Below are 27,960 nucleotides of genomic sequence, written 5' to 3' on the forward strand. Positions count from 1 at the left end.
TGCAGATTATCTCCTAGCTACCTACTACACAACCACTAAAGGGAATAGGCCACTGATTGCTATCATCACTTTTAGCTAATAGTTAAGATGTCTGGGAACACTTACCAGTGCATTCTTCAAATGGTTTGAAATCCACTGCACTTTGTGGTACCCTTAATTGAAACAATAAAGCCAAGAAGTACCAACGCCAAACAGCTGCCATGATGGCAGGCTATGTTGTGGCTATTTATTAGCCAAGTATATGAGTACAATAAACTTGCTAGATAAACAGATCAGTAAATTCACAGGAGAGTAGGCTGAAGGATGTTCAAGACAAGAAGTCGAAGAATGAACAGCACACGGGAATATTACCACACAGCTCAGTTAATTAGAATTCAGGAATTATGACATAATTCTTGGTACTGTGAAATGTTACAGTGACAGCATAAGGTTCCATGCATGCCATGGAAACAAATGATTCCATTCAAAACAAGTGTTCTGAATTTTGAAAAAAAATAATGAAATTGGACAAGTTATGTTACTATGGTAATCCATCTTCAGAAATAAGCAGCAGAAGTAGTTCATAGTAATAATAATAATAATAATAATATTAATACTACTACTACTAATAATAATAATAACAATAACAATAATAATAATAGTAAAATTATGATGCTGCCTAAACTACACTATACTGCCATCTACTGACTGGATGACAACCCTGGCTATTGCCATAGATGAATATTGCAGGGATTGCAGATGAAAGTTGTATGACAAATAGTTTTTTAGGGATGCCTTGTTTGTATTTCCCCACGTTTATGTTTGGTATAAATAAGAGGAAGATATCAAATGAGTCAAAAATTGCTACATTTCAGTTTTTTCTTTATCAAAGTCACACTTTATTTGGCAGCCAGCTACAGAGTGTAGAAGGCATGACATGTATCCCATCTGTGTACCATGAAATGTTCTCACCTTCATCATCTGACAAAAGACATTAAAAAACAAAAACAATTGCACTAGTCGATGCACGTTTAACGTACATGTGGTTTCCCTTTTCTTTAACACTGAACTGTGGGGTGCTCTGTGAACGAAAGGCAAAATATGTCGTTTCTGACACAGCCAGAAGCTCCTTGATGGAATGTTTGTTCCAACATGATAAAAAAACATGTAGCTGCATTTTGTACCCCATTCCCATGAAGTGTTCATAAGTATTCTTTCTATTTTTAAACATGTTTCATCATTAACTACAGTACAATAGAGAGCGTACAGAATGGAATGCATAACTATAGTAATTGTAAGGCATTTTGGCAAGTTGTGTGATGCTTCTTCAGTCTCAAACAGATGTTCCTTCCTTCAGGTCTACACCATCGTTCTGGAAGAAAGACAGTAAACAACATTACATTGAAGAGTTTCTACATCCAAGTGCAATAAGCATCTTTGTCTGTTGAAACCTGCGCACCTAATGTACCACCACCACTCTTGGGGGGGGGTTGTCTATACTTCTTCTGTCTATATACTGCTAGCAAGGAAGACAGTCAGCCTTGCACAGCATCTCCTATTCACACTAGTACACACCTACTCATGCCTAAGAACAGTAAAAGCATTCTCAGACTGGCTACAACATCACAACCACCTTGCTACAGTAGCATAACAGGATTAAGAGTAACAGTTCAGCTGGAAATCTCGTTAATATTTCTTGCTGCTCCAGGGTAACTCACACACAGTAAGCATTTCACTTGGAGTCCCTGCGGACTCTTGTGCTCTGCCATGTGGTAAAGGGGTCCATTCTGCCAAATGGAGTCAAGGAAAAACCCACTGAGTGCATGACACTTGAACTCTGGAACATGTTTTCATATAGTGCAGACTGCACACAGGAGAAACTGCTGCTCTTCAGGGGGGAGGGCAGAAAAGGCGCCTATATTGGTGAGATTGTGGGGGCAGTTGGAATGTTGCTTAGACGGTACAGTACCTGCCCCTGAAGCTGCTCCTGCAGAATCCTAACAGTGTTCTTCTCTTTGGCAAGTTGCTCCTGGGTGGCCTTAAGGAGCTGCTGCAACTTGGTGGCTGCCTGGCCTAGGTCTCTGGTCAGTTTCTTCTCCTTCTCGAGCCTCTCCTGCAACTCACAGAGATAACAGGAATTCAGAATATTCATGAAAACAGCTTCCAAATGGATTCACTTGGATTTCCATAAGCAGCGGATCATTTTACGCATCAAAGTCAATAAAAATAATCAATCAATCTATATACACTGCTGATTCAATGGTTTCGTAGTGGAAATTCGTGCACAGCGTAACATCCTTCTGGGGAGAGGCAACTTGTCTAAACCAGCAGTGCACCTCACCACAAGGCATGTGACAGCTGAGGCTGTGCAGTTCACAGTACCTTTAATTCTGGATCAGCTGCAGGGACCTCTCCTGCAGCCTTCAGTAGATCTAGCTGTACCTGGAGGTCATTAACAGACTTCTGGGCCTGAGGGAAACAGAGGAGGTACAAGCATGCAGTGAGGAAAGACAGTGCAGTCTATTGACATGACCACATTGACCTGCTTTACATCACTGTAAAATCTGTGGATATAAATAAAGGAAATGTATCTGGGGGACTTAATTTACCAGGACAAGTGGTACAGTTCATTACTAGTGTGATCTCATAAATCCAGATATAAATTCTTCACAAAATATGTGTTTGGAGGCATTTATGCTTCCAAAATATTAACATGGAGAAAGACTATTCAAAAGTATTTTTGTTACCATCTGTCCCTAGAAGAAATATGGGGCAGCCATTTCCACTAAGCTGAACAAATTTTTCACTTAAAGTTTACCTGGCACTGTTACATAGCAATTACTGAAGTCTTAATTAAGAAAATTGTATTTGTTAAAGAGGGATAAATAAACCAAAACAATTAAGTATCTTTAATTTTACTTCTCTCTCAGACCAAACACTTCCAACAATCCCAATCAGCATGCTGATGCAATGCCGCTGTAAATAAAGCATTACCTGCTCATATTCGTCAGATAGCTGCTGCCTCAGTGCCTGCTCGCTCTCCAGCTTCCCTGCTGTCAGCTCCAGCTGTGACTGTACCTACGAGAGACGCATTCGCATGTCAGAGCCAGGTCAACACCTATCAAGCGGGGAGTGGAAGCAGAACCGAGGACGAGGAGGGCGTGGCCTAACTGTGAGGTGCTTGCTCCAGCGGGTTTCCAAATGTGTGCCTTAGGTGAGTGACTTTTTTAAAAACAATTCAGACAGGACTATGACATCAGTAGCGACCCGGCTGTTGTTCTCATTCCACACCATACAAGACAGTGTACTGCTCGTATAAAGCCTTTAAAGGGTAGCGGCAGCAACTGCAACACATGCTGTGAGATGCCTCATCGGTGAGGAAAACAAAGGTGAATGTTTGGAGTGGTTAATACAAGCAGTAGGCATCCCAGGTTAACAGCCATGGCTGGAAAACTGGCCTTTAGCACTCACAGGTTAGTGCAAACATCAGCTGCTGCCTTTGGAAAGTACTGAACTGAACCAGCATAACCATAAGCCAAAATCTACATCAAGGTTAATGCATGACAGTTTACAGTCCAAATCAAGGGTTCCAAAGGTTGGGGCTGTGAAGCCACTTGTGGCTAATCCGTCACAATTGTCCATTGGGATAGGTAAGACTTGCGTACTGTAGACCCCTGGTTTAGCGGGAGGTCATACTGAGGACATCCAGTACTTCCCAAAAGGCTCTGCAGGGTGCACCCTCAAGCTCGCACCCTGACCTGACTGGGTTCCAACTCAGGCTGGCCGTTCTGCGGCCCAAAGGCCTCTTCACTCTGCACGCACTCCTTCATCTCACTCAGGTGCTGCCTGACCTGCAAAGGGAAGCTGGCACTCACCACAAGCCTGCCATTTCAGTGGCCCTGGGACACCCCCTCTATCCACGCCATTGGCGAGAAACAGGAGGGACCTTTTGGCATTGTGCAACCCACTGATGTGAGTTGTTAAAATACAAATCTATGGTACACTGACATCAAACAGAGTATCGTGGTCGTAACTGCGTGACATCAACTGAGCATATTCACAAGAAATAACGTGGGAGGTATGGAGTCATATGGATCATCAGTGCCAAAATGCTACTAGGGTGAAATGATCCCTGTGGTCATGTTTCAGGGCAGCATCCCATGCAGATTCACTCATCTTTTATGGCATGTAAACCCACTGATGCAAAGGGCACAGCAAGTGAGATGAGCCATCGAGATGATCCAAAGATGAGCGAATGTCCTCAGACTCCAGACAGTAATACACCTTAAAACACAACCAACTCCATGTGGCACCTGCATCTGATGACTGTGCTTCCCTTATCTGATGACTGTACCACACACTAACCACACAATATCTTAGTGCCACTTACCAAAGCCAGCTCCTCACTCTGTTTTTGTACTTCTGACTGGGCCATTTCCAGCTGGCTCTGAGAGTCTGCTAACAGTTCCTTCAGCTGCAAAGAAATAACACTTCACTGAAGTATCTGCCAATATAGTACTTTTCAAATAAGAGGATTTATACTGTAGTGTGGCCCACTGGCTTATTAAACTGCACCACAAAAGGACCAAGTTCAGTCAGAGAGTTATGAAGAAACAGAATCTTAAACTATTTGGAGTTTAAGTACATGGAGCATGAAGCATTACAATGTAGCCTACCTGTTTCACCTCCTCCGAGTAATTCTGGCTAATGACTGCAGATTCCAGCTGTTTCTCCAGCTGTGCTTCCAGGAGCATCACCTGCTCCTTAAGCTGCAGAAAGGGGAGGAGGCATGAGCAACATTGTGAGGACATTTGGATGAACTGATGTCTTTCCAGAAGAGCCTTACCCCTTCCATACTTTGACTCTCCAGCTTCATCGACTCTGCAGCCACCTCCAAGGCCTTCACCTGCTCCAGAGCCTGCAGGAAAAAGTCCATCTTAGTAAACAACACCCTAACCCAAGCGGCAGCACTGAAACTGGAGATGTGTAAGCTCAGCCTGGATCTGGGTGCTCTGCAGTACGGAGTCATATTGTTACCGCTCTGAGCTGCCCCTCGGACTCCGCGATCTTGGTCTTCCACACCAGCTCCTCTTCCTCCACACTCTTCTGCAGGTCCTTCAGCATGCCTTCCTGCAGAACCAGAGATACGGCTGTCAGGCAGGTACTCTAATAATCCAGCCAGGCGAAGCAAAATATGTGCCATTGCAATGTCTCCCTGGAGTGAAGTATGAAGGGAAATGTGCTAACGTGAAGACAGAAAGTGAAACGGCAAATGAAATGATTGAAATAGCACAGGCTAATCTATCCTAATGGCTGTGAAAAGCTGCAGCAGGAAGGTTCAGGGCTGGTGATCAGATCATTTGACTGCTGAAAATGCACACCGTGTGTGTGTGCATACGTGCACTCTTACAGTTTCGGCCAGAACGGTCCTGTACTGGTCACACTCTGCCTGTAACGTGCTTTGAGATTCCTCTGCCTCCCGAAGTTTCTCTTGCAGGTCCTTGAAAGGCAATTGACATTGTTTATTTCAAACAGAGGCATGTGCTCACTGACTTACAGAATTACAGCACAAATCAGCCACACGTGTTCTAAGCATTTACAAAGCCTGAGGTTTTAGACTACATTTCTGTATCCAAGGTGACCAAGGTGGTCGTGCTGATTAAATCCAACCAGGAGCAAAACTCCTTTTCATGCAGCATTCACAACACAAAAAAACAGCTTTAGTTTGAAACATCTTACCATCAATTCTGTGGATTCCTGGGTTTTCTGCCGGCTTTGTTGACTGAGCGTTTCCTGTGCTTTCAGTGTGAATTCTTGCAGCCAGTTATTCTGAAGGGAAAACAAACGGAACATAAGAACCACAAATCAAATTCTTGGCATTGTTCATCTAAACCACAATTCACATTTTCACTATGCCTTGTCTGAAAACACCCTGCTGCTTCAAGGAGACTGCATGACCCTTCCCCCCTCCAAAGCCCCAAGCTCAACAAGTCTAAAATGCACTGAACAAACAGAATATGAATGAATGACAGTTAATATAAGAGTACATGCAAGTGCCTCCACAGTGGCGGTAGTTAACACTGATTCACATACTCAGAAATGTGTTGCCTTTTCTTTTTACTTTGAGGTTGTGGGTTACCATATCTAAATGAAAGTGGGGAAAAATTATTTAATGGGTTTTCATGTCAGGCCTCAAGACAATAAAAAAAGACTTCTGAAAGGGTGTGTAGACTTTCTAGATCCACTGTGCATGCTAGCAAAACAAACGCCACAGTCTTAAACCACTGGCAGGAAATGTTCATTCGGACCCAAAGTAGTTCACTTCGCCAGCTGGCCTGAGGCACCAAACCGAGCCATGGAGGATTCTGGTATATGCAAGCAATTAGTTACCTGCTCTGTTTCTATGGAGATGTGTGGGAAGAGTGTCTGAAGGGCTGTCCTGGTCTCGGTCTGGAATGTGATCAGCTGCTGCTCCACTGCATCCTAAAGACACAGATGCACTATGACAACTCAAGACACGCAAGGCATTCTGGGGCTTACCATAGATCTGACAAAATGGGCAGGAACTCAACATTCACAACAATGTGCTGAACTGGGACAGAAGAAACAAAGCAGAGGCCAGACACTTGGTTGAAACGGGCCCCATGTTCAACAGACACAGAACACAGGCAGGTGTTAGGTATTAGAAGTTATGTCCTCCTATTGCTAAGACCTGAGTGAAATAGAGGACATAAGGCGAATCAGCAAGACTGAAAATGTTCACAGAAAGAAAATGTGGTTGCATCTGCAAGTTAATTAAGCCTGTATGACAACAAAAAAGATATCACAAGTGTGCTTTATAGTAACCTTTGACTCCGGTTTGTGCTCCTAACCAGAGCATGCTTAGCCAACCACAGTCTCTCATAACTCATTCTTTTGGTAGTGCTCATGGACTCCATGGCTTTTCTTCTCAAAGTTCCTGACAGGTGATATAGCACACAGCTTCAGTCAAATCACCCTTTAAGCAGTCACTGACAGGCACACATATGAGGGAAACTTATTGTTCCTGTTTCTATCCCCAAGTAAATCAGGACCGGGCGGACTTGTATCAGAGGCCAGAATGGCTCTGGATTCCACCTCAGACTTTGCTTCAACAGACCTCTTAATTCTGATTCTGTCATTGAAATCTGTTATATATCTAAAGCTACTAGAGATCTCTCAAACGTGCAGTGACAGAGTTCTCTACCCCAGATTGTTATGAATCATCTATGATCCCGTTAGCAACAAGATGGAATATTGAACTATTTTAATATTCATCCATGAGAGAGCTTTGTTTATTCTCTTCATGTATGTGTAGTTTTTTTGTCTTTAACATTCATGGTATATTGGAAAAAAAGTAACGCAATTCACTCGTAACGTTCATTTTCCTGTCTGGAGTTTCATATGGTGATGGGGGGGGTCAGGGGGGTTGGGGCAAGGACACAAACAGCACAGAACACACAAGGTTTGGCAGTGGGGTAGACATCAGAACACTGGAAATATTACCCTAGCCCTGAAGTTTCAAACACACAACAGAGCAAGCCAGAAGCAAATTGGCTCAGTGCGGCACAAATGTTTGAGTAAGCCAAAAAAAAAAAAAAAAAAAAAAAAGAAAAACCAGTTTTGACCTAGTGTGTGATCTAGCGGCAAAATTCAAGTTACATAACCTAAAATGGGCAGCAGAAAAGCAAAATATGCAAATCAAAGCTGCTTCTATGCACTGCTGAATGTATCATGTTAATATTATAAAAATTACATTTTCCAATATATCCTTTTTAAAAAGCTTGGAATACACAAATTAAAATTACTATGCTGGAGTTTTATTTCACTCAACAAACTAGCAAAACCTGCAAAGATGTTACTTCAGTCACAGAATAGCGAGTGAATGGTGAAAGAGTATTAGAAATAGAGAACAGAAAGCTATTTACATTAATCTCTCTCTTTACCTGCTCCATCTTCTCTTTCAGCCGCTTAAGTTCATCTTCAAGCAATGTCACCTGGCTTTCTCTTTCCCTGAGGCTGGAAGCACAAAACATTTATTTTTTGTTATGTATGTAACAGCATTTTAATACAGAGCAATGCATAAGAGGCATGATAAATTTGTTGTGTACCTGCTTTGAAGGAGGTCAGTCTCTACTGTGATGTCTGGCTGCTAAAAGATGTATTTGAAGAAAAGCCCATTAGTACAGATGGTCACAAAAAGCAGCATTGAGCAACAGCTGATTCAGCACACCCCATTCTAATCTGTAAAATCTGGAAGTACACAAACTCAAAATCTGTCTTGAAAATTAACACATAGTGCATTTTAATGGAATGGACTCGAGAACCATTAAAAGAGCCCTGAGTATTTCTAGTTTACAGCTGATCCAAGACGCCCCAGTTCTGACCAATTATCATGCCTCATTTAAGTCCACCCTTCCCAAATCATGTGAGCTTGATGGAATTGAAAAAAGTTGTTCATAATTTTGTTGAATTCTGCAGGCATATCTGATGCCAGATATATTAAGTGGACAGCAATGAAATCATATTTAATTAGCACTTGAGCCATCTGCTAACACCGCAGAAGCATACCCAGACTATAGTCAGTCAGGAAACCTGCACATCCACATATACAAATGCAGCTAGAAAGTAAGGAGTTCAGTGAAGCGTCATTCATTAAGCCTTTGGAATGATGAAAGTGGCAGTCAAATTAACTTTTACACCTTTAAGTTTCTTGCTGTATGCAACATAAAGAGAAGCACAGATCTTCCACTGCTTACTTATGGGATGCTTACACCATGGTGCGTAAATGAACATCCCGATGCTGAATTCCACAGCACGACAATAAGACGACTACTTCCACCTGGCCTGTGGAAGGCATATCTCAGTCCAGGCTAGCTTTAACATGGAATTAGACACATGGATGAACACTAAACCTTCAGATGTCTGAAGCCAGGTCATAAAAAAGTTAACTACTAGGAAAAGTTGAAATTCTGAATATGAAGTCAACATGGGGGTTTTATAATATTTTTCAGCAGCTCAAAAGGCGGAAATCTTACAGTGCTTGTGCTCTTTAATTGTCCCATCTCTTCTTTTAGCCGTTTAAGCTCTTCTTCCAGTGATGCCACTTGGTTCTCTTTTTCCAAAAACCTGAAAGCACAATGAACGCAGATTTTCAGGAAAAAAAGTAAAAATTATCCATAATGCCATAACAAAATCACTACATACCTGCTTTGTAGCTGTTCAGTCTCCGCTGTGATGTCAGCCTGTTAAAAAAATTGAACAGAAAAGGCCATTACTAAAGATTATGGCAATAACACAGCATGAAGAAGCAACATTAAACTTCAGAATTATTGTACACCTGTAGATCTCACTTCAAATGAAAACTGATCATTTGCAATAGATTCAATATGCAAGAAACATGTTTTAGTAGCATTATGTCTTTTTTTACAGAGACACTGTTAGGTCACTGAAAATTGTGAATTTGAAATGAAGAGCTACTGGACTGTTCAAATATTTACCAACAATACAAAAGCTTTCGAAAGGTGTTAAACTTACAGTTAGTGTGTTCTTTACTTGCTCCATCTCTTCTTTTAGCTGTTTAAGTTCTTCTTCCAGTGTCAAAACCTGACTCTCTTTTTCCTTTAGACTAAAAGCAAAATGGACATGTTAAGCATTATTAAATTAATTCTCCAATAAAGTTAGAAATTCTTCCAGAAAACACCACATACCTTTCTTGCAGTAACTCAGTCTCTGTAGTGATATTGGGCTGCTAAAATTAAAATTTGAAGTCCATTAGGAAAGGTAACAAAACACATCAAAAAAAGTAAAGACACACACAAAAATAATTGGATATAACCGTATCTCGGGCAACAGCAGTTACACAAGGATGACCATGAAAAAAATACAATGAAAACATTCTGAAGAGCATGTGGGTATTTTTTGTATAATTTTACAGATACATATATGCAATACATATAAAAACGTGGAGTTTTCATTAAGGCGGTGAACTTACAGAGTTTGTGTTTTTAACTTGCTCCATCTCTTCTTTCAGCTGTTTAAGCTCTTGTTCCAGTGATGTTACCTGGTTCTCTTTTTCCAAAAGACTGACAGCACAATGGATATGTGTGATTTGTCAACACAGAAAAGTAACAGAATGAAGCATGTAGTCATAAGCCCCTTTCAGACATGCACTGCAACCCTGAACTTATCTAGACATTACCCAGAGGAGCTATGTGTGAGAACGCAAATATCCAAATCAGTTGGACCGGACATTAAACGGACTTTATCCTGACAACTCCCTAGTATGTATGCTAGGGATGTATGCATGTAATGTCCGATTGAGTCCATGTGTGAATAGAGCAGGTCATTGTCCAGAGAATTCACAGCGAGCGAGTGGGCGTGTTGATGACTGGCGCAAAACCAGAAGAATACAAACATCTGAGGGTGAAGATGAAGGGTCATTTACACAAAGACGCCAACAAAAATGCCTAACTGATGAGGTTCGGGAACTTCTGTCGGTAAGGGCCAACATCGAAATCATCAGACAAATTCAAGGAACAGCAAGAGACTCAGTTGTTTATGACCAAATTACGAACCGGCTATGTGACCGATGTGCTATAAAAAAAACACTGCGATTTCCGCAGCGTACTTTTTGCGTCATGCCCTGCCTCCTGCATGCTCTACCCAGGCGCCACCCCTCACCTAAACCAAACAGAGTATTTCCGGCGGGTGAGAACGCGTCTGTCACGGACAATTTCCTGCTGTGTGCTACATGTGTGAAAGGGCAATATGAGAATATTCATATGAGAAAATGGCTATAAAAAAAAAAACACACACATACCTGTTTTGTAGCTGCTCAGTTTCTGCTGTGATGTCAGGCTGCTGAAATATTGACGGAAAAAGTCAGTTATTAAACAGAGCCAGAATAATACCGGGAACCCAACAGATCCTGGAAGCCAACACAAGCAACAATGCAACTAGACTGCATTTTTTTTTCCTTACGCTACATTTATGATGATTTGTACAGGAACCCTGAATAACATTTGGCTAAATAACATTTGTGGCATACGGTTGGGAAATTCATAAAGGGAGTGATAAAAAATGATGACTTTCAGTCACTAAATATGTCAGAAAATGCATTTTAGGCATGACCACTCCAAGAGCCACTCACACCACTCTTCATAATGACTTCATATTCAAAGATGGTCACTCATGAAAGATGAACTTACATTTATGCTTTTTACTTGTTCCATCTCTTCCTTCAGTTGTTTAAGCTCTTCCTCCAGTGATGAAACATGGCTGTCTTTTTCCAAAAGCCTGAAAGAAGGTGCAGTAACAATTATCAAACCCTTACTGATACTTTTCTAGATAATATACATGATTTTTGCAAAGGTAAAGCCAACTGACCCAACAACCCAGGTCAATGTTTAAGAATTAAACAAGACACACAAAAGACTCACAAAATATTGACTGCTGACTCACAAAACGTTTTCATTTTAGTAAACAGTAAAAAGTGAATTGTTACGAACATAAATTGATAACAATATAACAATACATTTGCTACTGAAAATGCACTGTGACCAAGAATACAAGAAATTTAAGAATGCAATGCCTGTGTATGTGATCTTAACATACCCGTTCTGCTGTGGATCCACCTCTGTCGTGCTGTCAGACTGCTAAAATTGCATTAGGAAGAGACGTGATCAGAAACATACCATTCGTCCAGGTCCTTCCCATCTTTGCCCTCTAATGCCTTTTGAATCATCAAAATCAAAAGGCAAAACACTTTCTCTTCAGACATTACTGAACAACGTCTAACAGTTAAGATCTCACGACTGGATTTAAACATTGGTTCTCAAACAGATTGGTTGGTAACATAACTGCCACAAAACACAAGTTGTCAGTATATATATATATATATATATATATATATATATATATATATATATATATAGAGAGAGAGAGAGAGAGAGAGAGAGCGAGAAAGAGAGAGAGAGAGTTTAACATAAAATACTCAAAAGATAGAGAAGGTAGTTTAACAGAACCTTCCTGCGGAACACTATCAGTCATTAATTGGTTATCCCACAAAAACTACAAGAGGGTAAAAGCACTTGAGACACCAGAATATTTTGCTTGTATTTTGAAGTGTTAAAGAAGCATCTAATTCCCCATAAAGGTTATTCTGTATGCACTGTGATTAAACACCAGAGATTCTTGTGGTGACGATGGCACCATGCATCGCCAAGGTGAGTTCTACACACTGCTGCAGTATGAAATTAGTTTTACATTATTACTACATAGGCTTTCACAAAGAGGTAACACTTACTGCTCTTGTGTTCTTTACTTGTTCCAGCTCTTCTTTCAGTTGCTTAAGTTCTTCTTCCAGCGATTTCACTTGACTCTCTTTTTCCTTAAGACTAAAAATGTACATTTTTAGATAATAATAAATGTGAACATTTGAAAAAACAATGAAAGAGAACTACTTATTGATCATACCTGTTCTGTACCAGCTCCATTTCTGCATCTTCTTTGACCTGTAAAAATATAAATGGAAAAACATTATTACATTTAGCAGACGTTCTTATCCAGAGCAACTTACATCAATTACAGAGTTTTAAAATGTTATCCATTTATACAGCTGGGTATTTACTGAGGCAATTGTGGGTTAAGCACCTTGCCCAAGGGTACAGCAGCAACACCCCAAAACAGCCGAATACATAGGAAATAGCATGATTTGGGGCATCACCCCAGGCAAACATATCTGTAGCATCAGAATCATGTTAGAAAAAAATGTAGTAAAAATATTCTAGAAAAAAAATCTGGAAGTCACAAGATTTCTATATAACGGAACACCATCTCCAAGACTATCTGCTACAGTTGGGAAGATTTGAAGTAAGGCCTCTGATGTACTTTGTCCTCAAACATGAAGCGGGAAATACTTCTGAAGCCATAAAACCATGAAAGGTTACCAGAGGCCTTGGGTAAGAGGATGGCCAACGAAGACCAAGGGTTGCAGCTGGGTTCCACCTCCCGTGGGCTCTCTCTCCCTCCCAGGATGAAGTTGACGTATCTCCAGGCCTCACCTGAGCTTCTTGCTCTTCTGCCTGCGCGGCCTTGCTCTGCCCGGCCTCCAGCAGGGTATCGATGGAGGCCACCCGCTCCAGCAGCTGCGCCTTGTCGGCCTCCGCCTGCTTCAGCTGGGCCTGCAGGTCCTCCACCAGGGCGCAGCGTTCCTTCAGCTCCACCTCGGCTTTGTCCACGCACGACCGCAGCTCTGTGGGGAGCGGTGGCACTGAGGTCACACTTCGTTGAACAAAAAGGTCAACGGGATGCATGTGCACGGGAGACAATGACCAGGTCTGTTACTGCAGCGCTGCGAATCTATGCCGTATCAGTGATTGAACACCCTCAGCACAGAGCCCTTTAGAACTGGATGTAAAACTTTCTTGTGAACCCAAAGCCCCCATCAGAAATGCAATGAGAGTTGAGACTCCCCCTCCAGGCTTAAAATGTATGCATTACTTATTGCTGTGTAACTGTTTAGACCCCTAAATGTATGTAGACCATTGCATAAATAAATAAGAAAAATAAATATTTTTTTTTAATTCAAAAACCAATAAAATATTGTGCTTGTATACATGGTAGAAAGCATTACAGCATATAGGTCAAACAACTGATCTAACTACGCTGGATGGTTTGAATAAAATGCCAAGGACACCAAGCGTCGTTATAAAAACTGCAGTCCCCCATACATGATCCCAAAGAGTCGCGTGATAATACACAATAAAAGAGCAGGCATTTTCCTGCTTCCACACACTGAGACTGCAGTAAGACCATGCAGAGCCAAAGAAATACCCAGTCCTAGCCCAGTTAAAGGCGAATCCCGAATCCCCTGGCTGCCGTGGGGTGCGGGTACTGACCGGCGAGGGCAGCCGTCTCCTGCCGGGCCTTCTCCAGCTCGGCCTGCAGGCTGCTGCTGCCGCTCTGGGCCGTCCGCAGTGCCTCGCTCATCTCCTCCAGCCTCCTCTGCAGGGCCAGTTCGCTGTCCGCCTGACTGGCCTGAGACGCAAGAGGCGGAAACACAGTTCAGACACAAAATGTCAAAGACGGCAAGCTGCCCCCTTTCTCCCAGCACTGTTTCTGGTTGGACTTCTGGTTGGACTTCATATGGATACCTTTTAACTTGCGTTGGAGCGAAGGGGCTTATGTACAACTGTTTCAACTGTGTAACGCTGCATGTTAGTACAGTTACAAGCATGGCAAACATTAAGCATCAAGGGAAGTTAAGCTGCTCAATGAAGTCTTCCCTGGCAGTTTTCTTGGAAGTGAGTTCAAGAATAACACATTCATCAAGTAGAAGAGCAGAAACAAGACAAAGAAAATCACTCAAAAAACACTTTTGGCCCACCAAAAAAATCTTTTTCCTGATGGAAAAGGTATCTGGAACAGAAAGAGTAAGATTGGCATGAATGAGACAAGGCTCAAAGGAAGGAGGAACAGCATGATAGGAACACATTCTGGAAAGCCTGAGTTACATATTAAGCATGGATGATTACCTAGCGCAGCCCACCAAGTAATGATTAAACAGGTCAACTTCTGACGCTTGTGGAACACCGTACTTTGGAGGGAATGACAGGTCTTAGGGAATAACACAGAACTGAATCGCAGTGGGTCTGCGTCTGGAAGGAGCTCTCACTGCAGCCTTCAGCAGGCTCATACGGTCACACAGACACGCTCAAATTCCTAATTGTCTTAAGCAGCGCACCTTCAAATGGTTAATACGCTGAGACATTCAACCCATCTGCAAGGAATGGCCTGATTATGCAGATATCTTACATTCCAACATGACATGGATGTTCCTATTAAGAACTAAAATACCAGAGGGGTATCTGAGCTTATTTAGTTTCAGGTCATTTACTGTGGGCCATGGAGGAGCACCCATTGTTAAATGGAATCAAGGCAGCAAACTTGAATGGAGCTTCAGGAAAACCATGGAATGGAGTGACACCATGCACAGAACATGAGCAAAACAAATGTGTGTGCATGCATTGTGGTTTAGGGCATGGTGTGTATGCTAGTTTTCGTTCCAGCCGAGTTCTCCTAATTCAGTCTAATTGAGCCGTTAAACATCTGTTAATTGACACTGTTTTTTGACATCATAACTGCTCTAAATTAATGAGTTCTAGAGTTTGTGTTTGTGTTACTCAATGCAGTTATTTATTCAAAACTTCTTTGCAAATATCTCCATATTGATCAAATTTAGAGAGCAATAATTAGTTGATCAATTCATTGCTCCCATTGAACACCTAACTGAACAACTGTCCCACTGAACAATTACTCTAACAGTCAGATACCTCTCTGTGTTACTAATTTGTTTAAAGGGCTAAAAGCAACATAAATAGCTTTCAGAAATACCTTGATTTACATCCTTCTGTAATAACTAATACCTCCATTAACACATATCATTATCAAAGGACTCATGTAGATCTTCCTGCCATGACGGAAAATCCAGATGAGCATGTTCTATTAAGAGCTCAAACAGAGCAAATTAACTGAGCTCTCGGCAGACAGCAGTGTGCCTCCCACACCCGGGGCTGTGAAATCCCACCCTGCTGCTGCCCTGCTGTGGGTGCAGGATCCACCCCTCCCCCGGGGATGCACATTAACCTGGGTCTGGGCAAGCTGCTTCTCGGAAGCCAACGCCTTGGCCTCCAGGGCCTTCCTCTGCTGCTCCTCTGTGTGCAGAGCCTCGCTCCTCTCGGCCAGGTCCTTGCTCATCTTGGCACACTCCTGCCGCAGCTTGGCCAGCTCTGCGTTTTGCCTGAGGGGCGAGAGGCAGAAGCTGCTTCAAGGACAGCAGAAGCAGTTATGACAAGCCGCCACAGCAAAGGTTCTGGGATACCGTTTGAGGCACCTGAACTCATTTACAATATCTGCACGTCTGCATCACAGAATTCTACTGCCACCGCTTCTATAATCCGATGCATGGCTAAAATGAATTTTATTGGGCTTCAGTCCCTATCTCACGTGAGACATTTCAAATACGCACTTAACCCATATAAAATGACATGATATGTCCTGGTGTTATGTGGAATTAGAAAGTAAAATTGTGCTGCATATGCAAATTCAAACATTTTTTAGTTAAGTCATTTTTAAACCTTTTTTAGTTGTCATTTTTTTTTTTTACACTTTACATGCTTATTTTGATTGCTTAGCAACTGCAGTCTACCAGTGAGACAGCTGTTTCATACATTAAGTTCAATAGCAGAAATCAAGAGTCAAGTAAGTCCCCCTCCCTCCCATTCATTTAATTGTGTATGATGCTGTCAGCTGCCCTCTTCCAGCACTGTCTCAGCCTCCACATGCAACCCTCTCAGTGTGCGTACATTCTCTCCTCGCATACAATGCACACTTGTCTGCAATTGGTCCAGAAGTATCACATGGGGGAAGAACACCAATGAGAGTTAAGCGTGCATCATGTACAAAAACATCTACACACCCACAGAGTCTGGCATGATGAGAGAATGTGACAAGTTGAGTCAGAGGCTTTTCACAAAAGGCATGTGCTATAAACAGAGCTCATTTTCAGTGAGCATGGCTCCTCTTTAGTGCACAATGATACAATGTGAGCCTAAGCATCAAACTCGCTGCCTCTTGCATATACAAAAGACAACATACAGATGCCTTTTGTATACGCAAAAGTCAACCAATGCACAGTCCAGCTTGAGTATGTTCATATTCGAAGAGTACAGATGTTAAAGCTGTAATATCCTGCCTGATAATGCCTTTTTCATCTAAACCAATGTTATCTTCCAAGTGCATGAGGCAACTTCTGAAAGCACTGCTGAATTCAAACTGAAGAGGAACAAAGCGTGCCTTCCCCATTACCAAATCCCACCACAGGGCCCATGTCGCATGAGTAAGGTCTAAAAATCAGCCAGTGTGACAGCGCCCCATTACCACTCTGCATTGTTAGCCGATTTCTTATTATAGCATGCATGCAACAAAATATTTCAAAGGCAAAGGCAGTTGGTCCTGGGGGTACAGATGAGGGTGCATGACAGTAGGGGGAAGTCCCCCCGTAATGCTCACTTGCTCTCGGTCTGGCTGGTGGCCTGGTTCAGGGCATCCCTCAGAATGCTGTTCTCCTGCTGCAGACGAGCCAGCTGAGCATTGGGACCCTTCTCCAGCTGGTCCTGCAGACTCTGGATCTGTAGGGGCAGTGCCGTCAGAACTGCGCTCGCACTTACCAAGGGCCCCTGACTGTGCAGCTGTTCCTGTGAGCCAACCTAAAACTAACTGTGAGGGTCATGTTTCCGTCATGGAAAGCCTACACCACAAATACTCCCTTTTCCACTCAGGAGCACAACAAACAACCAGAGAAAGATATTATGTGGAGTCAGCTTTTTTTTGGGGGGTGGAGGCAAACCTCAGCCTTGGACTAAAGAAAAAAGCCTGGGCAATTGTCTCAGTCAGAGCAGACACCTGCATCCCATGTCACATTATGCACCCTGATCATGGGTAATGCACTGGAAAAAGCAGTTGTGTTGTACTGGGTCAGCCAGCTCTGGCTCTGATTCAGGCTGTGCTAGCGTTTCCAGCAACTCCATGGAAAGGGGTATTAGAGGTGGGTTTGGAGACAACGGTACCATTCATCTTAATGGAAACTTTCCGTTGACGTTCTGTCATCAATGAGGCGTCTTGTCTATATGCAGATCTACTTTGGGATTTGTTCTGGGACATATCAAACTCCAGGCTTTAGTGATGCCATTGGCCTGAGCATGACCCCTGACCTTGCCGTTGAGCTGCTGGATCTCGGTCACATGGTCCTGGTAGTTGGCCTGCATTCGAGCCTGGAGGGCAATCATCTCCTGCTCCCGGGCGCTCAGCTGCGAGCTCAGGCGCGTCTCCACAGAAGCCAGCTTGGACTTCTCCGCGTTCAGCTCCTGCGTACAGAAAAGGGGGTGGGATGGGAGGCATGCTATCACACCAGCCCTGGCCTAAGCTCCTCCCCAAACTATTATACACTACTTCTGCTTAGTAAACATCCACCATCGAAATACATGACAACCCCAGGGAATGTACCCAAGGAACAATATGCAAAGGAAGCGTAGCAAACTAAGAGGAATATCTGCAATGTGTTTGCCAAATGCCTCAAGCCCCCACCTTGGAAAGCTCCCTCAACCGGTTCTTGGCGGCGGCGGCATCTTCCTGCTCAGCACACAGCTGCTTCTCCTTCTCCTCCAGCTGCTTCTTCAGTGCCGCTACCGGATCGCCCTTTTGGGTGGCCTGGCCAGAGAGAGAGGGACACACACCCAATTATTACAGCCGCTGGCCAACACAGGCAGCAAACTGCATATGCATCCCCCTCAAAACTAAAGAGGGACCCAGCGCTTCTGAGCACGCAAAGTCTCGTCATCAGTCATGCCTGACATTTCAGCAGCTGGGAAAATAAAGTAGGACACAAGGCTCCGTATGCTCGCAATCTGCGCACTGTTCATCATTTAATTGAACAGTAAAGGAAATGAAGCATATTAATCCAATCTAAAGCAAATGAGGAAAAAAAAAAACTTGTGACCACTGAAGGCTCTAAATAGCAGCAAAAAACCCACTAAAATCAATCCTACGTATACGCTACATATCTGCACAGAGAAGCAGCAGTTTTATTGACCTTGCAAATTCTGGCCAAACTGCCCTGCTCCTCCTCCTCCTCCTCCTCCTCCTCTCAAAGTAAACATCTTAAAATCACCCACTCACCAGCTGGAGGCCATCTGACGTCACCTGGCAGAGCATTAGACCCCACTGTCCCATTTGCGCTGCTCTTGCAGCAAAAATCTCACCACATTACAATATTACTGTCTTAATGACCACGGTAACACTGATTCAAAAGGCTTGCAATAACAAACTCAGGGGTGTCTCAGAATTAAAATGCAGCTGGATTAAATGAACTCACAGGCCACAAGCCACTGCAGACATGAAAGTGGGAAATGTACAGATAATGAGAATTCTACTCCCACATAATATCAGACATGACCTCATCCGCATCTGGGGCATCTTAATCATTACTCAGGGATTTTGGTAGCACACCTTCCTTCAAGGTGTGACACATTTGCTGATCTATCGTAAGAAGCCCCACAATCTGGATATTGTTAACACACTGAACATTGAACAATCAGAGCTATTTCAATAGCATATAATGAAGAAATGCTTAGAGCTGCTATATTTCTTCAAAAGCACAGAATTTTAAGGTTGCATTGACATCATATTACATCAAAATGTATCATCTCAAACCATATCGCATCCCATCAAAGTGAATTCTTAGATATATCCTACTATATAGCATTGTTGCTTTGGCATTGACCTCTCAGGGTGGGGCGGGGGATTGAGGAGAGGGGTAACGCTGATGCAGTGCGGAGAGGTACCGTGTGCCAGGTGTCCTGTGTGATGCCCGCCTTGTCGGTGAGGATCTCGATGAGGTGCTGCGCCTCACCCTCGCTGAACACCATGCTGCTGAGAGTGGACACCAGCATCCTGTAGGGCAGGTACAGAGGCGCGTCCACAGAATCCGCTGCAGCTGGAGGGGAGGGGGGAGGAGGAGACGCGTTAGTGCGCCGGCAACACGCCCACAGGCACCGCTGTCGCTCGCTGCGTTGTGTAATCAAAACCCAAGTGCCTGCACGCCCCACCCAGAGCGCTGGAAAGATCTGGCTTGTTCAGTCGTCACCTCATTAATTCAATCTAGCGGGGAGTGAGACCCGACAAAATTGAAGTGGAACATTCACTATGAAATAGGAGATGATGTGTGTCGCTCTGTCTGCCACAGCTTGAAATACAGAGAGGAACCCAGACGGCAGCACTCCAGGACTTCTACCGTGCCGGGCAAAGCCAAGGTGTCAGCAAAACCAGGAGTCGGCAACCCGTCTGAAAAGACCTAAACACTGGACACTTCGGCCCACTGCACTTCCTCTATTTGCAGTGGAGAAGGAGACAGAAATAGAAATGGAAATGGAAACGGTAACAAATCAACGGAAAGAGTGCGAGCCGACCCCTGTTTGGGCGCTGAGAGGCAGGGCAGAGGAGGACGGCGCCCCAGCACCTCGGCCCACGTGCTGCGTTAGCCAGTCAGCCCGCTGCAGCTGAACGGCACCTCGGCAAACATCCCGGGACACCTACCTGCCTCGTTCATGCCCCGAAGCCGCTGTCACAGGAGCTTACAGTCACAAACAGCAGCCTGAGAACTTGTGTGCAGTTCATCATCATGTCAACAGCCCTGAGAGAGGACAGCAAGCGCACTGCTGGGGGCACAGTGGCAAAAATCTCCATCAAAATCAATGATGCGTATACACATTCAGGGAGTCAAGCTGCAGTTCTACTCTGACCTTGCAATTTCTGGCTAAATGAACATCGCACCCTTTAACCTTTCAGCCTACACAAATACCATGACCTATTCTGGAAGTCTGTTCAAAATACTATGTTAATACACCTGCTGTATGCATACATAAATTCATAAATTATTACTGTAATGTACACATGTATATGTTAATGTATATGTTAATGAGATGTCATTATGGCATTATGGCTGCATCCCCGAATTATTGAACTGTAAGAGCTGCAGGTGAGAGCAGTTGCTTATGAATATTTGTTCCCAGGAAAACTCTTACTTGTTTGGGTCAGACTCCAAACATTACAGCTAATCACAGTCATTGTAAGAGCCAATCATTCGGCAACAAAATATGGTTCAAAATATTCAGAATATTCTTAGTGCAGGGATCTGCACTATGCACTGAAACCCCTCAGACTGTCTGTGGAGAGTGGGGTCTCGGCTGCAGCTCCGTCACCGCGTCGCCTGCAGTTCCCGGACGTCCCTGGCAGTGTTGGCCCGGCGATAGCACAGAGTGACACCAGGGCCGAGGCGGTGCCGTGGGCACAGAAACCCCTATTGTTCAAACACTGAAATGCCTTTGTCCACAGAGGGAACAAGCTGACAACGCAAGCCCGCCATTTATTGACGTGGTTTTCGCAGGCTCCACCACACTGGGCACTCACGACGCTCGAGTGGGCTTGCGTGGAGGGATGCACCTCTTTTGCCCACTCTAGCCTGCTTGACAGGAATTTACTTTTCAGTATCTGAATTTCAAACTGGTCACACCAGTGGTCTGACCACTGACCACGTCTCAAAAACTACAGCTCTGATCAAGCGTCTGGCTGTTATGTAAGACAGAAAAAGTTTGTGCTAAATTCTGTGTTTAGCATGCATCTTATGCCTGTCTGAGGAGAAGGGATTACACCAGAAAAAAAAGAAATCACAGATGTTTACTAATGTTTCCAGCGCAATATCTCCACTACATGTGTGGCATATATAGTTAAGTGATGTTTCCGTAATGATGATGGCGATTTCTCGCCAAAGAGATCACACCAAGAAATGGTTCAGATTCAAGAGTTTGATAACCTGTTGCAGAGATACGCCTCTAAGCTGTGCAGCTTGTGTGAAAGAGACCTGGCCTATGAGGTGAGGCCACACTGATAGTAACACTCAGGTCATGTCATTCTGGGGGTCCTCATGAAATGGCCCTTACAACTGACACAGAAGCTTTGATTTACACAAAGAAGCCATAAACAGCCAACAGCTTTTAAGATGTCTTATTTAAAATGTAGGGAAACATCTCAGTATTGCATCATACCGTGAGCACTGCTGCTGGACACTCTTACCCAAAGACAGAAAGGACAACGGAGAGAAGACGCCTTCTGTCACCCCCCATGTATCCTCTGTTCAAACTGAAACAGCCATTTTGATGCATTTCACTTGAAAGCCTGGAAGAATCTGCCTCGGTATTCCTGTCAAGCTACCACGGGAAGACAGACTGAGAATGAGGTCCGCCATTAATTTCCTCAGTGAGAGACAGTAAATAAACGAATGCCTCCTGGGTTCAGGATGTTCCCTGCAGTGAAATAAGCTCAGAGCTAAATGGCATGTCGTTTACTGAGGTTCCTGTCATTTCAGCACTGCCAAAAGGGCAGTGACAAAAAACAGCTTTTTCAACAATTATTCAACAGAATTCCTGCAATCTTGATAGGGCAACATCAATGCCAACCAGAAAAGGTGGGGGAGATGTCCTAAACAGCTTCTTTCACACAGCTCAGTGATGAATACACTACATTTTTCATATACATTTGCTAATGTCATTAAGAAGATAAATTCCTTTTGAAAACTTTTTAGAAGCTTAAGAAGATTTTTTTCTCATGCTAAATGTTAACCATTCATACAAGTGTGTACCCCCAGAACCAACCCCTTACAAGTCCTGCTCTTTAAACACTATGCTACGCCACACTACTATAATGTTTAATGTGAAACTGTGACAAGGTTTAACCTGTATTACTAATAACCAATTTTACTATTAAAAGTTCCATGGGATAAAACAGAACTAAAAATGAATTTTATCATAAACTGAAACATTCTGCATGGGGGCAAGCCTCAACCAAAACCTCATCAACTCAGCTGGTTGACCTGTAAAGCCACTAGAAGACAGGAGCTCTATATTCAATAAGCAACAGAGATTGGAAGGAATTAGAAAACTGGAGTTACCTCCTGAACAGTAGAATGAGGCAGGGCAGGGATTATGCACAATAGCCTTCTGTTACTTCAGGCACATTTTTTCTGCAGAAATTAGGGGGATTTCTTCATCAAACTGTCATTTTCTTCACTGAATGACTCTTTAGTCATTTGTTGACTTTAATCAACACCCATATCACTGCTCTGAGTTCAGACAGCACTCTTCTACATTATGTGTCGACACTCAAACTATATGGTCACTTGAGGGAGAAAGAACCTCTTGCTTTGGACCATGAAGAGAAGGCAAAATTGGTTTTGAGATTTTATTTCAAAATATCATACATACCTTTTTTTATCCAGTCTCATTAAGATTGCCATGTACCATTTTAGAATGTATTTGTTGATTGAAAAATAGCAAAGCACTGTGACAACAGCCTGTTGGTTAAAATTAGTAAAATGTTCAATATTTGACATAAACATTGTTCTCCTCACTGAACTAACAATAGCCCACAGCTCACGATGCCTTGTGGATTCAGTGTGATTTCTGTGGATGTTATTTGGATGTTAAGGGAGGATAAAACTGTACTAGATGAAATCATCTGGGGTATGAACTGCAAACTGATGCTGGCAATGGTTGAAGAATCCTCTTTGCATTCCATTCACATTATCACTTAGCTCATTCTCTTATCAGGGACAACTTATAAAGGCCTAAGAAGAGTTAGCACTGACACAGTGGTGCTAACTGGGACTAAGCTATTTTCCTCTGAATCAAATAAGTTTTTGCATGGATAGCGTGGAAACTAACCACAGTGGCTGCATAAATAACTCCTTTAGTTATATGACAGGTGAAAACATGCACCCAATGTGCCTTTAACCATCCCCCCTTACCTCCTGTGTCCGTGACAAGACATAGGCCGTATCTGAAAAATGCGTAACCATGCATAACTTCACGGGCTGGTGCGATTAATTAAACTTTTGTACATCATGACAGTTCGATAATGAATTCATTCTTCACATTTACCCTGAGGCATCACCATTACTACCATCATTTCCATCTGCCCTAATGAGGCTGCTGAGAGACAGACAGGAGATAGGGCATTTTAACGGTGCTCACCCGACTTTTTCTTTGAGGCCACCTTCTTCTTGGATGGGACATCGGCCTTAGGCTCCTCCACCTTCGGGGGCACAGGAGTGATGACGGGGACAGCTAAGGCCACAGCCTGCGGTGCCTCCACTGGTGGCACGGCCATGACAGGCACCTCCTTGGTCACCGCCTCCAGCACAGGAGCAGACTTGGCAGGGACAGCCTGGGTAGGGGCGGGCTCCACTTTGGCCACCTTCTTCTCCTTCTTCTTCTTGTCCTTGGGGGAGGGGGCAGGCGGGGCTTCCAAGGCCTCAGAGGGAGGAGCGGCAACGACAGGGGGCTCTGGGGCAGTGGGCTCGGGAGGGGGTACAGGGGCAGGCTCCGGCTCAGAGTCACTCACCGTCTCACTAGCCTCCAGGGTAGGCTCAGGCGGTGGCAACTTCCCGTTTGGTTTGTCCTCCTTCTTCTTGGCCCTGCCTCTCTTCTCAGATTGCTTCTCCTTCTTCTTTCTCTCAGAGCGTGCGGGCTGGGTCTTGCCCTGCTCCTTGCGCTGCTTGGCCAGAGCCTCTTCATAGGAAGTCTCCTTCATGGAGAAGGTGGAGACCAGGGCGATCCCGATGGCCGAAATCACCATGAAACCGCCGAACACCATAAAGCCAAGAGTCTGGGGGTCATAGATATCCATGTCTGCTTGACTTCTGTCCTGTTGAAGCAGACACAAAAACAAAACAACAGGATATACTGACGCATTTTATTTTCCAAAGGCTCCCAGACCATCAGGAAACCAAACAAAAAAAAAAACTGCCAGCATGAGTCACAATTAGTATTTAATAAATGGAGAAACATCAAGACAGGAGACTCGTTGATTTTACTTACGGTGGAGTCTTAATAATGAACCATACATTTCATCCTCATCAAACAAGCAGAACATGGCCAAAAGCCTGCACTACAAGACTAATTACATTCCCAAAAAATACCCTGTTGATAGACATGAAAAGTGTAATCCATACACATGAAACACTGTCAGTGACATGGAAAAAAATATCTAATGGGGAGAGGAAGAATATCAAAATTACCCAGTTAATTTACAGGCAAACCTAATGAGCCCCTGAACTAAGATGTAAAGTTACATGTGATTATACTCCCTCAAGAGACAAATTAAAAACAGATTCCTGTGAAAAGTAGATAGCCTATAACTTTCCGGGCTACCTCAGAAGAAATGCTTCTTTGATGAAGACGTGCAGGTTGCTTCAGTGCCGACTACAGGAGAGTCAATTGTATGCAACACCTTTACATATCCCTCCCACACACTGTGCCACAGCAACACACTCTTGCTGCCACTTCCCTCCCTCCCCTCTCCATAGGACACTTGGGCAGTTGCACACAATACATTTCCCACATGTTAACACTTCCTGGCTCCACCCCCTTGGACTTCCAGAGGGACTCCTCAGGGGAGTAAGCATCACCCTCCTGCTCAGGACCCTCCACTACACACACACAACCTGGAGAGGGTCCCCACGTTAGTTATGAAGTGCTGACTGGAGAGGTTTGCCTCCAGATAAACTGAGTGGGGGGCATGACAGCAATCATCTTCCTTGCCTTACCAAACCACCCTGCGGTCCTCCAGCAGGGGTTGTAATGCTGTGCAAAGGCACAATGGAAAGACATGGGAAAAACAAAGAGCACAACCGAGACATACAATTTTCACAGGAAATACACACAATGTAACTGGAATTCAGGCTTGCATTCAGAACTCCTTTTTATGACAGTGAAATCTGGCCATGTGCAACAGCAATAATGCTACTTCTTCATGTGAAGTGAAATTTAAGTGTAAAAAAAACCACTTCAAATATTATATGCGTGATATTCCCGAACCCTAATGGTACAAGTAAGCTGCTATGACAGTTTTAGACCCATATACATTACCTAATTATAAATACAAAAAGAGAGACTGAGAAATATTTTGTGCAAGTCTATTCAGCAAAAATAATTGCAACACTTAATGTCAACATTCAAATGTTAAATAATAAAAATAAAAACACTACTCAGCTCTGAACTTTCACATTAATAAATGAAACTATTTCAGATGGGGAGAACTAGAAAGGGGTCAATACCAGTCAGACACCTTGTACTGTACGTTACGCAACTACCACAGACAAACAGGACCCTGAGAGCACACGTCATCATCAATGAAAAGCATGCATAGACTAAACAATTCGATTTATCAGACGAGCACACGCTGTAATAAAGCACGTTGCTTAAGCGACCACAACACGAAAAACATTAACAGCCGAAATATCGTCATTGTGTTAATATGGGAAGTGGGTTTACAGGCTTTAGTAAGACAACGAGGTTTGGCGCAGACAGTAAAGTCCGGACACTAGAAGGTAAACGAGTTGGGATACGGGCGTAAAATATGACCATGATTAGCCCATCCACAGCAGTCTCTGAAATAGCGTACACGACCGAGACTTTACAAGCTTGAAAAAGAAATCGCTGACTTGGCATAAATCTGAAAGTAGCCTATTTACTGTTCCATAGCAATGCAAATACAGCTTCAGGAATTATAGAAGCAAAGATCTTAACAAAATCCAGTAGTTCACGGTGTAGAAGAACTACAGTGTACTACATGCAATAACAAGAAATTTGGACATACTTGAAATTACAGCAGCATTTTACTAATGTTGCGATGCCACACTTCGCTTAGAACTTCACTCGAAACGAGCACGGAAACCAAGTTACGAGCTGTGAGGTGGCAATAGCACATTTTCCTCTCATCAGAAAGTTGGTCGAAACGTGTGCTCTGTGAAGCTGGACACGTAACATCTTGGACTCAGGTTCCAGTCACAAACTACATTTAAAGGCGCTGCGCCGCGTCAATATACCTATATAAAATATTTTAAGACATGGCTTACTCTTGCTGTCTCGACTAGGTTAACTAATGTTTGTTAGATAATCGGAAATTCCTTATTATACGGCTGCAGTATTTTCTAAATGCACTCTACTCGCACATGTTGTGACATGATCTACTTCTAAAACGAATTAAACAATTGTATAGCAAAAGTTATCCAGAAGCTACATCAGTGGTTGGCTGTTAGCTAGCTAGAAAAACCATGAGATTCCTGCTCGCTGGCCATATAGCCAAATGGGAAAATCAAAGCGCATCGGTAGCCTGTTATCACACGCAAATACTCTATGACGCCTGTATCGCTTAGAGTCTAGTCAACTAGACAGATGGTCACCTAACCAAGCGAACTACATATCGAAATAATGGGCTACGACTACAAATGAAATGACTAGCTAGACCACCTAGTTAGCTAAAGAAAGAGAACAAAACTGCATGTTCTCATATCTGGAGTCCTAACAAAAATGAAATGCGTACCAAGTTGCCGAAATACGTTTAACAAACCACAGTCTCTTCTAGATGGTTTCTGGTCCAAATACTTAACTCAATAACTACGTATGGCTACCTATCTTGCCGGCCACGGCTAACACGCTAATGGCTGGAACTATGTGTTTGCTAGCTAGCTGGCTAACCCTATCATGAGTTCTTAGCCGGTTAGTTAGCAAGCTGGCAGTCTAGCTTCTCCCACTGACAAAAGGCAAGCTGAAAGAGTTACATAACACTAATAACACTTAAGTTATACTGCGCATCATTCCCTTACATCATGTTAACATACAACTGCCATTCATCCATCCTCTATTCCTCAGAAGTCAGACCTGATTTATTAATTACCTACAAATAAAATCACCATTTTAGTTATCGAATTGTTCTTACCTAAGCAGTCGTATGCAGTATTCGTAAACCGCTACAAAATATAAGTGTGAATCTTTGTTTTTTAATTCTGTGTTTTTCTTTTAGTTCTTTTTCTGTAAATCAATATATTCCCCCACAGTGTCCTGTTTTGATGCCTTGGAATAGCCGCTATCTGTGGAGTCGTGGCACTTCTATGAGCTGGCAAAACGCCTGCCCATGCCCCAAATACTATTAATTCTGCTCAGATCTCATTGGCTAGAACGTTGTCAATCAAGAGAATGAACGGACTCATGTCACCGGTATTTGTCAGTACCAGCGTAAATGAAAACTGAGGCGTGGCAAAGCAGCAGTATGTTTTGCGCTCACGGGAGTCGTAGTCATTCCGTCTTTGGGCTATGTAACTTTTAACCCAAGTTTTAGAAAACTACCATAAATCGGCGTTAAAATCAAATCCCTCGCGCTCTGTACTCGGCCCCCTCATTTTCTCTCTTTACATGCAATCTCTCGGCTCTGTCATCACCTCCTATGGCTTTTCATAAAATTTCTATGCTGACGACATGCAACTCTTCCTGTCTTTTCTGCCATCTGACA

The 27,960-nt window shown here is 43.3% G+C and overlaps 1 protein-coding gene across 7 annotated transcripts; it reads right to left on the reverse strand.

Annotated features, from left to right (window-relative positions):
• Positions 1-868: 868 nt before the first annotated feature.
• LOC118785677 (ribosome-binding protein 1-like) lies at positions 869-27,548 on the reverse strand. 7 transcript variants are annotated; one of them, XM_036540533.1, is made up of 33 exons: positions 27,391-27,548; positions 23,643-24,310; positions 19,401-19,552; positions 18,145-18,267; positions 17,772-17,924; positions 17,071-17,189; positions 15,646-15,799; positions 13,899-14,037; positions 13,062-13,252; positions 12,475-12,512; positions 12,305-12,395; positions 11,614-11,654; positions 11,208-11,295; positions 10,820-10,860; positions 9,992-10,082; positions 9,708-9,748; positions 9,535-9,625; positions 9,205-9,242; positions 9,036-9,126; positions 8,109-8,149; positions 7,944-8,016; positions 6,370-6,462; positions 5,719-5,808; positions 5,390-5,479; positions 5,017-5,109; positions 4,826-4,897; positions 4,656-4,748; positions 4,370-4,453; positions 3,738-3,830; positions 2,974-3,057; positions 2,362-2,448; positions 1,949-2,092; positions 869-1,351 (listed from the first exon to the last, which is right to left on the reverse strand). In XM_036540533.1, the coding sequence occupies exons 2-33, from the start codon at positions 24,295-24,297 to the stop codon at positions 1,313-1,315; spliced, it is 3,513 nt and encodes a 1,170-aa protein (XP_036396426.1). In that variant the 5' UTR covers positions 24,298-24,310; positions 27,391-27,548; the 3' UTR covers positions 869-1,312. The 7 variants fall into 7 exon arrangements, with proteins under 7 accessions (XP_036396426.1, XP_036396436.1, XP_036396446.1 ...); XM_036540543.1 differs by having other exon boundaries at positions 10,820-10,857; positions 23,643-24,315; XM_036540553.1 differs by having other exon boundaries at positions 9,708-9,745; positions 23,643-24,315.
• Between the last annotated feature and the right edge of the window lie 412 nt (positions 27,549-27,960).

The sequence above is a fragment of the Megalops cyprinoides genome, chromosome 1 (assembly GCF_013368585.1).
Source record: "Megalops cyprinoides isolate fMegCyp1 chromosome 1, fMegCyp1.pri, whole genome shotgun sequence".
Lineage (NCBI taxonomy): Eukaryota > Metazoa > Chordata > Actinopteri > Elopiformes > Megalopidae > Megalops > Megalops cyprinoides.

What these genes read in the sequence shown, in the direction of transcription:
- LOC118785677 (XM_036540533.1), bottom strand. Translation starts at nt 24,297, where the DNA reads ATGGATATCTATGACCCCCAGACTCTTGGCTTTATGGTGTTCGGCGGT. An exon ending in GGCCTCAAAGAAAAAGTCGG is followed by an intron (nt 19,553 to 23,642) that starts GTGAGCACCGTT and finishes CCTCCCCTCCAG; the next exon opens with CTGCAGCGGATTCTGTGGAC. An exon ending in TCCAGCAGCTCAACGGCAAG is followed by an intron (nt 17,190 to 17,771) that starts GTCAGGGGTCAT and finishes CTGCCCCTACAG; the next exon opens with ATCCAGAGTCTGCAGGACCA.